Source organism: Myotis daubentonii, chromosome 7 (genome assembly GCF_963259705.1).
Source record: "Myotis daubentonii chromosome 7, mMyoDau2.1, whole genome shotgun sequence".
In the NCBI taxonomy this organism is placed as follows: Eukaryota; Metazoa; Chordata; class Mammalia; order Chiroptera; family Vespertilionidae; genus Myotis; species Myotis daubentonii.
Genome location: NC_081846.1, coordinates 36,988,975 through 37,004,208, shown reverse-complemented (window position 1 = coordinate 37,004,208; position 15,234 = coordinate 36,988,975). Strand labels below are relative to the sequence as shown.

Here is a 15,234-nt window from a genome sequence, read left to right as displayed (position 1 = left end):
GAAAGTCCACATTTATCAAAACCAAAATGGTTTTATCAAGCAGGCTCATGTTCTGCGCAGGAAACCTGAGCCTCCCCATAGGCCTGTGACATTTTAATTTAGGGCCTGAGTGTGTGTGCAGTTTAGATGGGGGAGCCTGGAGCCGGCCTCTGGATGCCCCAGGACTTGGGACTCCGTGCAGGGTAAGGTGGTGAGTGTCCACACCTGGCCCAGGGGACTGTTCCCTGCAGGGCTGGGGGAGGGGGCTCTGGGGGGAGGCTGCTAGTGGCAGGGGCTGGCTGGCTTGTTCCCCCCCATACCCTACTTTCTCTCCTTCCCTCCAAGAGGCAGCTGGCAGGGCATAGATCTCCCCAGAGCAGTTGGTTCTACCATGCAGGTGAAACCAGAGACTCTGTCCCAGGTAACCCGCCACCTGCTCTGGGAATGAGGTTGGGAGTTCACCGCGCCCAGAGGGGCAGGGAGGACCTGGCTCCTGTCACTACACTGTAAGGCTAGATGGGTGCCGCTGGTGTACCAAGACAGAGGTGGGAGGGCCTGGCTCAGGGTGCCCCGCTGTTCACATAGCCAGTGTGTTGAGCCCACTAACCCCAGCCCACTGGCTCTTTCTATGTGCAGTGAGGGACAGAGCCTCCACGGAGCCCCCCACACCTGAACATCATGATGAGGCTTCTGCTAGTGATCATAAGGAAATGCTCAGAATGGGTGCACATTCACTGCTGGGATGTTTGTTGCTGCTTTAGCTCAGGGAGAGAGAAAGAGAGAGAGGGAGAGAGAGAGAGAGAGAGAGAGAGAGAGAGAGAGAGAGAGAGAGAGAGAGAGAGGGAGAGAGAGAGAAAGAAACTGGAAACATTGAGCTAGAGGTTCTGCAGGGAGAGGCCATAAATGGGTTACAGGTGGGCTCAGGTATGGGTCTCCTTGCCCTGGGGTGATGACAGGCCCCTCCCTGCCTCCTGCATATCCCCTGATTCAAGGGCAAAGATTCCCATTTCTGAGTGTTCCATGATGGCAGGGAAACCACAGTGGAGACCCAGGCACTTGGGAGGCAGGGTATGTCCCTGCTTGGCAGCCAATAAAAGTATGCTCTATGGCCTTTCTAATGATGCAGGAAAACGCAAGTAAAATTTTTTGTGTGTTTTGTTAATCCTCACCTGAGGATATTTTTTCCATTGATTTTTTGAGAGAGTGGAAGAGAGGGGTGTGGGAGGGAGGGAGAGAGAGAGAGAGAGAGAGAGAGAGAGAGAGAGAGAGAGAGAGAGAGAGAGAGACATCCCCACACATGTCCTGACTGGAGCCAGGGACTGAACCTGCAACCCAGCAACGTGCTCTTGAGCAGGAATCAAACCCAAGGCCCTTTGGTGCTTGGGCTGATGCTCTAACCACTGAGAACACTGGCCAGGGCTTAAGTAAACATTTTAAAAAGAGTATTAAAAGTAGCAGATACAGTCTAACCCATAGGCTCCGAGCATGCATGTGCTGGGAGAGGGAGCGCTCTGGCCTCACTTTAGCATCCACAGGTGAGAATATTAATGTAAAGAGGCCGAGATACCAATTGCCCTGGCCCAGCTGCACTCCTGGGTCCCGCGGCTCATTTCCTCCCCAGCTGTGGCCAAGATGGGGCCTTTGCCTCCGTCAAAAGCTGGTGTGTTGGAGGTGGAGCCCGTCTCCTTGGGTGCTTGGTCATCCTCCCCTGCCTCTCTGTCTTCCGGTGTCACTTCCTTCCTTTTGGCCCCAGTGCTTCAGGATGGCCCTGTCCCCATGGCTCTCCTGCTCTCTCAGGGGATGAGTCCTCCTCCCCCTGTGGGCTTCAGGTGTGTCCTTTGACACCTGAGAAGGTTGGTGCCCCAGACCAGGTGGTCCCTGAGGCCTAGAGAGCCTGTCTGGGATTGCACTGCTGGAGAGGAGCAGAGCTGGGACTGCCCTGCAAGGCTGGCAACTCCTATAGGGATGCTGGAACCTGCCGGGCCTCTTACAGGCCACAGGCCTCCATGTGGGATAGCAGGGGAGAAGCACACAAGAGCCTTGGCCCGAGTTCCAGGGAGCAGGGATGGGTGGGAGACGGGTCGCTTTTCTGCCCTATCCCTTCAACTGTGGGGAGGGCAGCAGTTCTGCCTTGACCTTGTATACCAGGATGGGCCCCTACCCCGCCCTCCTCCCTGCACCTCACCTCCAGGGTGCTGTGTGAGGACGGGGTCCAGTGCCCAACACTGGGCCTCACTTTGCTCAGTCTACCTGGCCCAGCTCTGTCCTCCAGTCAACAGGACCCTGTGCCCAAAGCTTTGCCGGGCAGATGAGGGTGGGCGAGGCCAGCATGGCCCGCCTCCTTGGGGGGATGGCAGGGATGCCCGTCTCCAGCTGTGCAATCCCAGACAGGCCCTCCAAAGGACCACCAGGTGAAAACAAGCCTGGATCCATCTTGAATGAGACAGACGGCCGTCTCTCTGGGCCACAGCTTACAGTGGCCGAGATGGGGTGGCTTTCGGGAGCTTTGGACCCTACCTGCCCACATGCTTGTCCTCCAGAGTATGACAGGGGTTCCCTGGGAGGAGCTGAACTCACAAGAACCTTGGGTACCGTGAGTCCTGGGCTGGCTGGTGTCATAGAACAAAAGAGGCCATTTGGAGAGGAAAATAAATCGCTGACCTGGTATAGATGGGGGAAATGAATAAAAATGCCTATAGGTGAAGATGGCTGCCTTGTTTCCATAGCAATGGGGCTGGCTTCTAAGGGTCCCTGGCCCAGGTTCACAGACTGGGAAAGTGAGAGGTTCTGCAACTCTGACTTTTAAGTTCCTGCTCCCGTGCCTCTCAGGCCCGTGAGTCACAGGGACCGACTGAGTCATTTCCAGCCACCTGCCATCGTGAGAGACCTGCAGTTCCTGGATACAGAAGGTTCCACAGCCTCTGGGCGTGGGAGGTGGGCACTGGGCCTTGAAGGACACTCTGTTTTTGGCTCCATTTGGTGGAAATGTTTTCCACGTGTTTCCCCGTGTTTACAGAGCTGAGGGCAGGGGATGTAGCCTGTGGCCAAGGAAACTGGCTTGGCGGGGTCTGTCCCGATGGCATGTCCAGGTGGAGACAGTGGCTGGAGGAGGAGGTGTGCAGCAGAAGCCCACGTCACAGGGTGGGGTGCTCAGTGGTCGGGGAGCCAGAGGATGCCTGCTGACATGGGACTCCTGGAGGTGAGTGGAGGCTCCACTGCCTGCTCCCTGAGCCCCTCTGCAGGCACCGGGCCCACACTGAGCCGCGTGAGCATTGGTTTTCCAATTCATGGTTCTGCGTCTGGCTGGTCAGGACTGTGGCAGGGTTGGCAGCAGGGCTCACTTCTTGGCAGGGAAGGCCTGGCTGAGGTGGGCATGTTGCTGCCGTTGTACTTCCTAGTCCAGCTGCTCCTTCCTGGCCACCTGGGAACGGGGCAGGAACGGTCTTAGGCCTCCCCAGAGCTCTGTAACAGGAAGCACTGGGAGGCCACAGTCCACGGTTCCCCCAAGAGGTGACATGCATGGGACTGAAACATCGGCAGACACACAGGGACACGCAGGCTCGCCTCATCCGGTACATCCACCCACCCTAGGGACCCACAGTGGACAGACCCCCTTCCATTCAGGCCATGAATGCACTCAGAGTGATAAGGAAATAAGTTCTCCTGAGCTCATAAATTCAGCAGACGTGGCTTGGTGGGTCAGGGACACTAACTTGGGGGTAACACTGGGCAGTCACTTTACCTTTCTGGGTCTCAGTTTCCTTATCTGTAGAATGTAGCTGTCTCTGACAGCTTGGAGCCTGTGGGCCAGCCCTGGCAGGCATGTCTTTGCCGGTGTGTATACATGTGTGTGTACCTGTGTGTGTGTGTGTGTGGGGGCAGCACAGCTACATTTCCAAGGCTCTGTCACACTGTCACCACCTTGTCCCCACATGACACTCTCTCTTCCTGCCTGAAGGACAACTGCCACCTGCCAGGCACAGTCTGGACACTTCGCAGGCCTCGACCTCTGACTGAGGGACTGTCCTCACCACCCCTCCTTACGGGCAGGCAGTAGAGGCAGAGCAGGTGGCAACTGCCCCAGAAACCTGCTCCGCCTCTCAGTGAGCTGGAGCTCCTGGGTGTCAGTGTGGAGAACCCCTGCTGGAGGGGTGTGTTGCAGGACACCGGGCTTTCCCCACCCCTCCCCTCCCCTCCTCTGCCCTCCACCCGGCCCCACCTACTCCTCCAGCACTTGGGATCCCAGGGCCTGCTTGGCCTCCACAGCCAGGTCTTGCTGGTGCTGGGCAGCCAGCTCCTGGGGCTGCTGGGCTTGGGCCTGCTCCAGCTCCGCTCTCTGGACCTGGGTGAGAACTTAGACACCTCATTGCTGCCCGCTTGCCCTTGGGGCCACTATTCCTTTGTCCAGTCCTCTGTTACCCACTGCCCTCTGGTGGGGGGTGGGCCCCAGTCTAGATCGGCAAGCAGATTTGGGCCTCATCTGAGCTAGAGCCCAGCCCACAGGCCGGCAGGGTGGACCTTACATCTGCTTTAATGGCATCCTGGTTTCTGCTTGTCTGGACTGGGGTTCTGCAGGCGTCATAGGCTGAATCTTGCTGCCTCCCACCTGCTTGTAAATTCCTCATCTGGGGTGGAGAGTCTGCCCAGTGGTGGAAAGGGAGATTCCCCCCAACACATGCAGGGGAGCTGTGCCCCCCCACACCTCCCTTTTTGGTTTAGGTGCTGGCTCACGAGACACCCGACTGTCCCACCACTCCCAGGTGTGACGCAGCAGACACCCTTGTGCGTGCACACCTGTATGTGTGTCCTGAGTCAGGCAGGCTGGCCCACCCTTCCGGGACCCACACCACCTGGATACCCCCTGTGCTGAGCCCACTCCCAAGGCTGCGGTATGCAGAGCTGCGCCGGCCCTGCTCACCTGTAGGTGCTGGTCCTGCCTCAGGGCCCTGTCCACTTGGAGGTGCAGGCTGCTCAGGGGCTGGTCCAGTGGCTCCTCGCCCCCCCGCCCCTTCCCCGTATCCCCTTCCCTGTTCAGCGTGTCCCGCTCTCTCTGCAAGAGCAGAGCCTATAGTGGCTGCTGGGGGAGTGTGGCCTGCTCTTCGGGGAGCATGTGGGTACCTCTGGGAAGGGCTCTGGGTCCCATGAGCACTGGCTTGGTGGGGCAGGGCGCTGCCCTGGGCCAGGACCCCGAGCCCCACCCAGGGCCACTGGCATTTGAACGAGGGTGAAACAGAGAAACAGTGTTGGTGGGAAGGTCGGTGGGGCTCCATTTGCCCCTGTGGATGATCCCTTTGGAGGAAGGACCTGACCCCGGACGTGCCTCTTGGGTGCTGCTGGGGATGGTCTCTTGCCTGCAGTCCTAGCAGCAGCTGGGCAGCATCAGAGCCCAGGCCCTCTCTCCAAACCAGGCCTGTCCACTGCCCACTGTGCCCAGTCCTGCTGCAGCCCCTGTCGGTCCTCCCTTCAGGGTCTGGGCTCTCAGGGGCCTTCTACAGAGGAGCAGCCTCAGGGTGAGACTATGGGGTCAGTGTTCAAAAGCAAGGATTCCTTCTTCTTCAGGACTGAGAAAAACAGCCCCTCCACTGAAAAGGAAGTCCTGTTTCTTTAAAATCCCAGTGACAGTCCTGGCAGTGCATGTGAAACAGAGAAACATGAGGTCCAAAATAAACAAACGGCCACGGCCGGGCTTCCCCTCCTGAGACACCAATAAAGGGTTTATGGGTTTGCGGCCCCTCGCAGCTGACCTCCTGGAACTCATTAGCTGTTCCTCCCCTCCCCCACGGGGCGGTGCCATAGCCGGGCTAATGCTCAGCCCCCCAGGAGCCCCTGGAGTGGCCCTGAGTCCTCCACTTCCCCAGCTCAGCAGCTCAGCGCTGGCCCACCCTTCAGGAGAAGTGACAGGATCCTGGTGACTGTACCCAGCTGCCGACCCTCCTTCCTGGGCAGGCAGGTGGCCCGGTGTGGGCAAGCTGGCCAGTGGTTGTCAGTGCCTGTGCTGGCCTGCTGGTCTCTGTGCCCCCATCCAGACCCCAATCCTATCCCCAGGGTCCCTTCCCCCCACCGACTTGGCCACTCCCCTCTGGAAAACCCTCCTGTCCCTGAGTCCCTGAGCTGAACAGGACCTGCCTGGGACACGGGACAGGAACTTTCCCGGGGGCTCCAGGCCCAGCAGTCCCCTCCCCCGCAGGGCCCCACTGCTCCCTCAGGAGGCGTGTGGTCAGTGTCCACATAGCTGTCACATATACCCTCCAACCCGTGGGGACCACGGCTGTTCCTGGTTCTGCCTCTGCTCCTGACACAACTAACTCGTTCCCTCCTGCCTGAGCTGGTGGCAGCCTTCACCTTGTCTCTGGCTCTGACCTTTCCTTTTCTCGCCTCTCTGGTGTTCGCATGCCCCCCTGGCATCTTTCTCCTTCAGAGTCTGAGAGCCCAGGGCACCTGTTGCCTTGCTACTCCTTCCACCAGTGATGCTAAGCCTGGCCTCTGTGGTCCCCCTGGTCCTTATGCCCTTGGGCCACACTGCCCAGACCAGATAAGCCCGCCCCGGCAGGAAGCCAGTCTTTATAGGTCTTGGTGAGCAGGTGACACAGTGACAAGCCCAGGGGTTCACTGGACCCAAGGAGGCCCTTGCAAAGTCTGTGGGGGTGCCACTTAACACGGCCTCCACCAGCCCTTCTGAGCAGCCCAGCCTGGGACAGCCATGAGTGACAGACACCTGCTTCCCTTTGCATAGGTGAGCCCAGGCTGAATGCCCTTCCCGGAGTCCTGCCTGGGGCCGGTGCTGCAAGGGGAAGGATGACAGGGTGTGGATGTCTGTGCCCAGGTGGCAGCTGTGTGTTCCTGAGCCCCTCCTCTGTCTGTGTCCGCATACCACTCTAGATCCCTGTGCTGGGATAGGCTGGGATAGCCTCTGCCTAGACGTGGCCCACCCCTGGTGCTCTGTGAGCACCCCTGCTCACAGAGACTCTCAGCCATGACCTGCCAGGCCCCCAGGGCAGTAGGACACATCCCCAGCCTCACCTGACCCCAGCGAGGGACCCTGGTGAGGGATCCCCTGACCCTCTCCTAGGGACCACTGTCAGAGCCCATACCAGTGGCTGGCATTCATGCCGCACCACGAGCTCCCCTTGTAGGTGGGAGCCCTTGAGGTGTTGGGAGGCCTTGTGTCCCTGCAGGATGTGCCTCTTCATGCACTGTGCCCCCAATCCCTGCTTCCTGAGCTGCTGCCTCTGAAGTGCCTGGGTAGACAGAGGCTACGTGGACCAGGCTCTCGAGTGGTCCTGGACTAGGGAATCCCTGCGTGTGCTCTCCCTCCGCCGATTTCTGCTCTGTCAGCAGGGCACTGAATGGTGTCTGAACACCTGGACCTCTGTTCATGCCCAGGGGCTGATTCTGTGAAGGGATGCAGGGCCCTGCCTTCTGGGGGCCTCACCTGCCGCAGGGGCCCCTGTGCACTCTCGGCCTCCTGGCACCTGTGCTCCAGGCTGGCAACCTGCTCCTCCAGCCGCCGACTCCTCTGGGCCAGGCCCTGGCTGTGCCTCCTGCTCTCATGCAGGGCCCGGTGCAGTGTGTCCAGTTGCTCCTGGGGAGGGAGGCACAGGGTGTCTGCCCAGACCTGCCGCAGGTCGCTGGGATGTGAGGAGGCGAGAGGAGGCCAAGTACACTGTGCACAACTGGGTCATCTGAGATGTAGCCGTGGGAACTGGAAAGGAGGCCTTGTGGGCCCAGTGTGGGCAGAGGCTCCGCTGGCAGGTTCTGTGCTGAGGCCAGAGTGGCCTCAAGACACAACCAGTGTCCCTCACCTGCTTCCAGACTTGGAATGAAGACCAGAGTCACCCCAAGTCACGGAGCCTGTTGGACTCAGCCTACCCCATCTACCACCTGCTCCCCTGCCCCAGGGCCCTGCCCTCACTGCCCAGAGTCCTGCTCAGCTCTGCAGCCCAACCAGCCTCACTGAGTCTCCCACCAATGCCACCCACACCAGGTCTCCCTCCTGTGACAGCAGCCTTGCCCCCTCACCCCTCTGCTCTGAGCCCTCACAAAGAGAACATGGCTCCTGGGCCCCGAGCCGGCCTGCAGTGGGGCCTGGAGATTTCTGATGAGTTCTATGCAGACTCCATTGTTGGAAACTTGAGGTTGGCTTGTGACCAGCATGGCTTCATGAGGTTGGGCCAGTCTCTAGTTTTTGAATTTTCCTGTGTTCTGTGCAAGAAGTGGCCAGTGTCTCTGGTCCTCTGACTCTGTGGTGGACAGGAGGCGACTTGGATGTGAGTGGGGGAGTAAACGGACATGACATGGGACTTTGAGCCTGGAGGGGCCGTGCGGGGGAATGAGGACTCCCAGGCATGGGCTGCTGGGTGGTCCAGGACCCACTCACCCAGACGGAAGGCAGGCAGGGAACATGTCTGGGGGTGAAGGTTCAGAGTTCAGTCTTGAGGGGTGCCCAGGAGTCACTAAACTCAGGGGCAGTGTTTCAGAACCAGGTGGCTCTGGAGGCCAGAGGAGGGGAGGGTGTCCTGGTAAGAGGGGAGAGGGGAGCGAAGGGGTCCTGACAAGCAGATGTCCGGACAGAGAGAAAAAGAGATGGTCGAGCAGGGAAGCCCAGAAAGTCAGCAGAAATTGGGAGGGAGGTGCCCCAAGGGGTCAAGGAGACACCCAAAAATGACCCTTTGGGTGGGACCAAGTGTTGCTAGTGACCTTTTCTAGTGTGTGTGTGTGTGTGTGTGTGTGTGTGTGTGTGTGTGTGTGTGTTGACAGGCTGAGGGTGTGGGAGAGAGAGGGGCAGGCCTTCTGGAAGCCTGGCTGGGGGAGGGAGAAAGGGCCAACTGAGGGGGTGAAGTGTGAGGGCAAGAGGAAGACTGGGCACAGAGCCAGGGAGAGGAGCCTGAAGGTGCAGGCACCCCAGTGGCCCAGGCAAGCTCTAGCTCTCAGGTCCCAGGGTCCCAGTCTCAGAAAACACCCATCCTCCACAGCGACCACAGCAGCCAGGCCCCGGGGCTGTCAGAGGGGCCATGGTCCATCCTTTCACTTTATTCTCACTAAATGCTGGAGCAGTCGCTGGCCGCTCACACAGGAGGGCTGCTCGGAGGAGCCGGGAAGTGACTGGAGACAGCAGGGTGACCCTGTACACACTTTTTTGGGGGCTGACACTAGTACTTTGAAAAAGGAAAGGGAGGAGGGCAATGCTTGTCCCTAAAATTGTGACGTTTCACCCTCCCTTGCAATTTTGAAAATTATAATTTTCTGTTTGTACACATTTTCCAGTAGAAAAGCAGAGGTTTCCTTCAAACACAGCTTAAATATTTCATAGTATTTAAAGAGGCCCAGACCACTCATGTGAAACACTGGGCTCCTCTTGTAAGGACTCAGTGCCCATGGAATTAAATTCATTGTAATAGCGAATGGAGCCCAGCCTGTGGCTCTGACCTGGGAGCCAGGCAGGGAAGAGCCAGGTGTGGGGCAGGGACACGGGGCTCCCCTCGTGCCCTTGGACCAGGCCCCCAGCCTCAGTTTCCCCATCTGTGCATGGGGTGATGCAATCTCACTGGGTTCTTGTTGAGGCCAGGAGAAGGAAGGGAGGGGGCTGTAAGGTGCCACACCCTCTGAGGGCTGTTGTGAAATGAGGGTCTTGTAGAAGGAAGGGTGGAAAATGTCTTGTGCACATACAGGGTGGGGGTCTCATTGCACAGCCTGCTTATGCACAGTGAAGAGCAGAGCAGGCCACGACCCCCCAATCCGTCCTCTGGGCCTTGGAGTTCAGGTCCTCAGCCTGACACCTTTCCAGCCCCTGGGTCACAACGGACCCATTCATTGGTTGGCTGGTTCCGCCCTCTGGCCAGTCCCAGGACACAATGGGCCCCTGAATTTCTCAGATATAAGGGACTTGGCGCCAAGTAGTGACAGCTGAACACCTCTGGACTCTACCACCCTGCTGGCCTCTTTGTCCAGCCTGTGCTACCCCTCCTGCTGCCTTAACTCAGTTATAAACATCTTTTCTTCCCTGTAAACTCTGCAATCAGCTTGTTCAGTTTCCTCCAAACATACCACAAACAAATAGACAAAACCAAACCAAGAAAGCAAAGAGCAACCAGCAAACAGCCGACAACCAGGAGCATAAACCCAGATCCCCCCAGAAGCTGACCAAAGACCCGCACTGCCCACGCCACACCCTCTCGCCAGTGAGACCAGATGTGGCGACAAAAGGAGGCACAAACATGGAATTAGTCTTTTGAATTAAAGAAGGAATAAAAACTGAAACTCCTGGAAAATGGGTAAAAAGGAAAATAATTCATATGGAAAAGCCACGGGTCACCCAGCAAACCTCAATTAGGGAAAACACGGTTCACACTGAATTCTCTTACTAGTGACAGACAAAGTCCAAACATAAACACACACTTATTCAATGTCAGAAATCAGGAAAATGACAACCAAAAGAGGATGTTAACAGAGATAAAAGCCGAAATGAGTAAAGTGGACAGAAATAAGAGAAGAGATAAAAGTTGATTCTTTGAAAAGATCAATAAAAGAGATGAACTGTTGACAAGTTGGATGAGGGGAAACAGAATCTCCGACACCCAGCACAGGCACAGATCTAACTGCAGGTATAACCACACATGTCACTATGACGACGGTAAACACACGTGCACTCAACAATATAAGGTGGGTGACTGCCACGTGACAAGAAGAGGCGGAGAACTGAAAATGACAGAGATGGAGAGGAAGTTAAAGCCTATTTAAGATGACAGGAGGGCGCGGTTTGCACGCAAATTCAGACTAACCTTTAAAAAAGCTTACCTCTTAGGCTATTTAGATTATTCCAGGTGAGAGAAAAAGATGGAAAGCTCACCAATTCACTAAATCAAGATAAAACATCTCAACACAAAAAAAGCTGATAAAGACAATACCCTAAGGAGACACAAACACAGACATTCTTGACAAAAGTTAGGAACCAGCTGAAAACGTGTGCCCAGGGGTGCCAGGGGCTCCCCAGCTTCGCTTCTAGAACCTGGACTGAGCTCAGGCTGGGCCTGGGGAGCGTTCTCTGGAGAGGTGGGATGTGCGGCAGGGCTCACACAGGGACACGTGAGAGCCAGTGGGGTCGGACGTGGCAAGTCCGGGTGCCAGGAGGACACTGTGAGCCTTGGAGCGGGAGGTTGGGACCTGGCTCTGATGCAGGGTCATGTGGGTGGGTGATGCGAGCTGTGCATCGCTGATCTAGTGAATCCCCAGGGTAGCCCTGGAAACAAGAATCTTACTGTTTGCACAGCACGGCCTACCATTTAATTAGAAAAATATGTTTTTAATTAGCTTTCTCTTGACAAACACATTGGCTTATGTGAAATGGAGAAAAACCCAGGCCGGGAACGTGAAAGTTGTCGTGTAGCTTGCAGACCTTGCTCTGGTTCACACCTCGGTGGCAAACACTGCTGCCTGGGTTGGCTGTTTGTCAAAAGGGCCTGGGGCTGCCAGTGATTTAGGTGAGTCTCAATCCCCATCCCATGCCCACTGCAATGGTCAAGAGGTCACAAAATGTGGGAGAACTTTCCTCAGAGCTGGAGACCAGAACTTTGAGGGCTCCTGCAAGATGGAGGATAGACAGAACCAACCAGCCTGAAAATAGGAGAAATGGTAATTGCCAGAATTCTAGAAAAATTTCACATAATACTGATAGATTTTAGGACACACACTTCAATAAAAAAAAATGAGGAAATTATTGATCAAGCAGAAAAATTAACATGGATACAGAATATCTGAAGAACCTCAGAAGACCCCCCAGTTCCTGGGAACCCCGGCTCAGAGCCAGGACTGGAGGGGCGTCTGACATGGAGGGGGAGGCCTCCGGGGATGAGGGTCATGGTGTGTGAGGAACAAGAGGCCTCCAGTCACTATGGCTGTGGCCCCAGAGCAGGGCCCTCGCCCACCCCATTCCTGGAACAGAAAAGCTCTAGTGAGGGCTCGGGACTGCTTTTGCCACCGGCTCCCCATGCCCCACGGCCCCCACGGCTCCCCTTGGGACCTTTCTCTCTGCCTTTCCTTTGGGCCTGAAGTATCTGGACAGGGTCACACCAAGTCCCCAGGAGGTTCCTCTCCACTTCCAACTTTGAGCAAGACCAGACCCCCTTCTTTCAAGACGTGCAGAGGAAAAAAACGATGACGTACGTAGCAATCAACTGTGGTTCAAGAGACAAAGCCAATCTGAGGAATCAGATCTGAGGGTCTCAAATTAAAGAGAACAAAGTGATTGCAAGAAAAGGGAATCCGTGTTAGAAAAGGTTCAATGATATTCTCAAGGTGAGGCCATGGGGGAGCCAGAGAGTGAACAATTAAGATAGAAACACAAAGGCCGCCTACCTGGTTTGGCTCAGTGTATAAAGGTCAGCCTGCGGCCCAAAGAGTCCCGAGTTTGATGCGAGGGCATGTACCTCGGTTGCAGGCTCCTTCTCAGCCCTGCCCTGGTCGGGGCTCACGCAGGAGGCAACCAATCGATGTGTTTCTCTCACATCGATGTTTCTCTCTGTCTTTCCCTCTCCCATTCTTTCTAAAAATCAGTGGGAAAATATCCTCGGGTGAGGATTAACAAACAACAACAACACACACACACAAAGGCCAACACAGGACAGGTCAGCTAAACAGGCAGAAGACCCTGAACTGCTGGGACCTGGAAAGGTGAAGTTCAAGTTCAGGAAGGAAGACAGGCCCAGAGAGCAGTGTTGGGCTGCTGTGAATTTTGGGACGAACTCACAGGGAAGCATGGGGAGGAGAGATGCTTTTCCAGTGGAAAGAACCTGTATAAACGGAGGTAGATTGGATTCTGCCTCGTTGGGTTCACCAAGCACAGGCACAAACACAGGCACAGGAGTCAATGTTTTAGAATTTCAAAGCTAAATGGGCATTCTGGCTCCCCACTCTGGACACAACACTTCAAATAACCTACAACATTCTCACATTTCTGGAATCCAACCGAGACGGAGGTCAGAGGGCAAGCAACCAGCCTGAGATCGGAGGGAAAAAAGCCTCTCTCGGAGAGATGGGGAGAGGGCTGGCTCACCTGAGACAGCTGTGTGCACAAGAGTTCAGCCGACACGTCCAACAAATTACTGAAACCCGGGGCTGGCAGTTACAGATGGCCTGTGACCTTTGGCCCTGATGTCATCCTGTAATGATTACGTAGCAAAGGGATTTGCAGAGGTAATGAGGGCTAGTAATTAACCAATGGGAGACCACCCAGGTCTGATCTTCGGGGATCCGATGAGGGCCCATGAGAAGGCCCATGCCAGGAACTGGGAGAAGCCTGTAGAAGTTGCTCCATCCTCAGCCGAGGGCTGGGATACGGGACTTGGTCCCAGAGCCACAGGGAACTGGACCCTGCCACACCCTGAATGAGCTGCCAGGGCATTCTTCCAGCTTCGGGACCAGCCCACCCCAGAGGCTGAGACGTGGGAGAGAACAAGTCACCCACGAGGGATTTTTGGCCTGCAGGACTGGGAGCCCACAAATGGGGTTCCATCGGCCCCTGTGATTGAGAAGGAAGGCACCAGGTGTGGCTGCTGTTGGATAATCCTCTGGGTCTGTCTGCAGACACTGGGGGCTTGAACTCAGGGGCAGGCTCTGCACGAACCCAGCCGGCACTTAGCAGAAAGATAAGGGCAGGTCCCGGGACAGCGCTCCTGGGGGAGGCCGGGCACAGGAAGGGGTTCCAGCTGCCACCAGCATTCCCTGAGCACAGTGCAACATCGCTACATGCTCATCTCAGTAACACCCCTGTACCCCCAAGACCAGGGAAAGGGACAAGGCCAGGATGTGGGCACTGAGGGAAGGGGAGAGCAAACAATCTACAGTCAAGGGCAGAGAAAAGCAGAGTGAACACACCACTGTGAGGCTTGTGAGTGGGACAAAGTCTCCTGAAACGGCAAAAGGGCAGAGACTCAGAGGTGGAGTTGAAACAGATTCCTGGCTGAGGGACGGTGGGGCGGGAAGGGCAGGAGTGCCTCTGGGACGGGTGGGCTGTGCCGCATCAGGTGGAGTGGAATTTAGGACAGAACGGTTACGGGCAGAGGCCTCCAGATCTGGAAAAGCTGGAGCAGCAAGAAAGGTGGAATTCTGAAGAGCATGCCGTAAAAATCCACAAATCAAAGACTCTTGGAATAAAGGAGACCTTGCCAAAAGAAAAAAATCACAGTGGGAAAATTTAACGCATCACTCTCAGCCTGGATAAATTCGGGAGACAGATCCAGTGAGGAGTGTTGTATTTGTAACGGTTGATTTAATAGGTATAGTTCAACTTATTTTCAAACTAGAGGCCTGATGCACAAAATTCGTGCAAGAGTAGGCCTTCCTTTCCCAGGCTGCCGACACCAGCTTCCCTCTGGCACCCAGAACCCGGGCTTCCCTCGAAGCCCTGGCTTCCTCCAGAAGATCGTCCAGAAGGACAATTAGCATATTACACTTTTATTATTATAGATGTGCATGGGACACATACATGTGAACATATGTGTAAAACGGAACATAGTCCCACCCTACCTCTCCTGGTTTCTCAGACCCTCACACCTCACAAGTCCTGCCACCACTCAGCCAGGCACCTGGGCCCTGGGATGACCCGCCCCCCATCACCACAGCAGCTTCGGCTGGAGGGGTCTTGAAACAGAAACTACATTTTGTCTTACAGATCTTTTCTGGGCTGAGCTCCTCTGTGCTTTCTCTGGCCCCTCCCCTGCAGGACCATCCCTGTCCTCCCTCACCCATCCATCCAGGGCGCTTGGAGAGGGGTGACATGCAGCTAGTGGCACTTGTGGGGCTGAGAGCCTGTGTCCTGCCCCATGAATCCCTTCTGTTCTGCTGCCCGCAGCCACCTCAACTTCTCAGGGTGAGGCCCGAGACCCTGGTCCCCCAGGGTCTCCCAAGGGCCAGTGCTCCGCTCCAAGCACACTGTTCCCCACGCCCCCGAAGTCCTCAAGGAGCCTCAGCTTTCCGGGGCCGAGTAGCGAGGGGGAAGCCGGCCCCCATCACCCAGGCCGGCCCTCTCTGGGCCCAGATTCCTCACCTGGAAACTGCAGACCACCAGCCACCTTCACAGCACAGAGCCCACGTGGGGTCATTTACTGAGTCCATCCTGTGCAGCCTGCTTGTGTGTGAGTGACGTGGGGTAAAAACCGCCCCACAGGCCCTGGATGAGCTGCTTGGTTGGTTGGAGGGTCAACCCATATACCAAAAGGTTTTGGGTTTGATTTTGGGTCAGGGCACATACCTAGGCTGGGG

General features: G+C 56.3%; 1 protein-coding gene across 1 annotated transcript in view; it reads right to left on the bottom strand.

Moving 5' to 3' along the window:
- Positions 1 to 3,284: 3,284 nt before the first annotated feature.
- Positions 3,285 to 15,234, bottom strand: part of CROCC2 (ciliary rootlet coiled-coil, rootletin family member 2) — a 57,333-nt gene continuing 45,383 nt past the window's right edge. The window contains 4 exon segments of the mRNA XM_059704873.1: positions 3,285 to 3,400; positions 4,214 to 4,321; positions 4,898 to 5,029; positions 7,412 to 7,561. Of these exon segments, the coding sequence (XP_059560856.1) occupies positions 3,317 to 3,400; positions 4,214 to 4,321; positions 4,898 to 5,029; positions 7,412 to 7,561 (474 nt within the window). The 3' untranslated portion in view covers positions 3,285 to 3,316.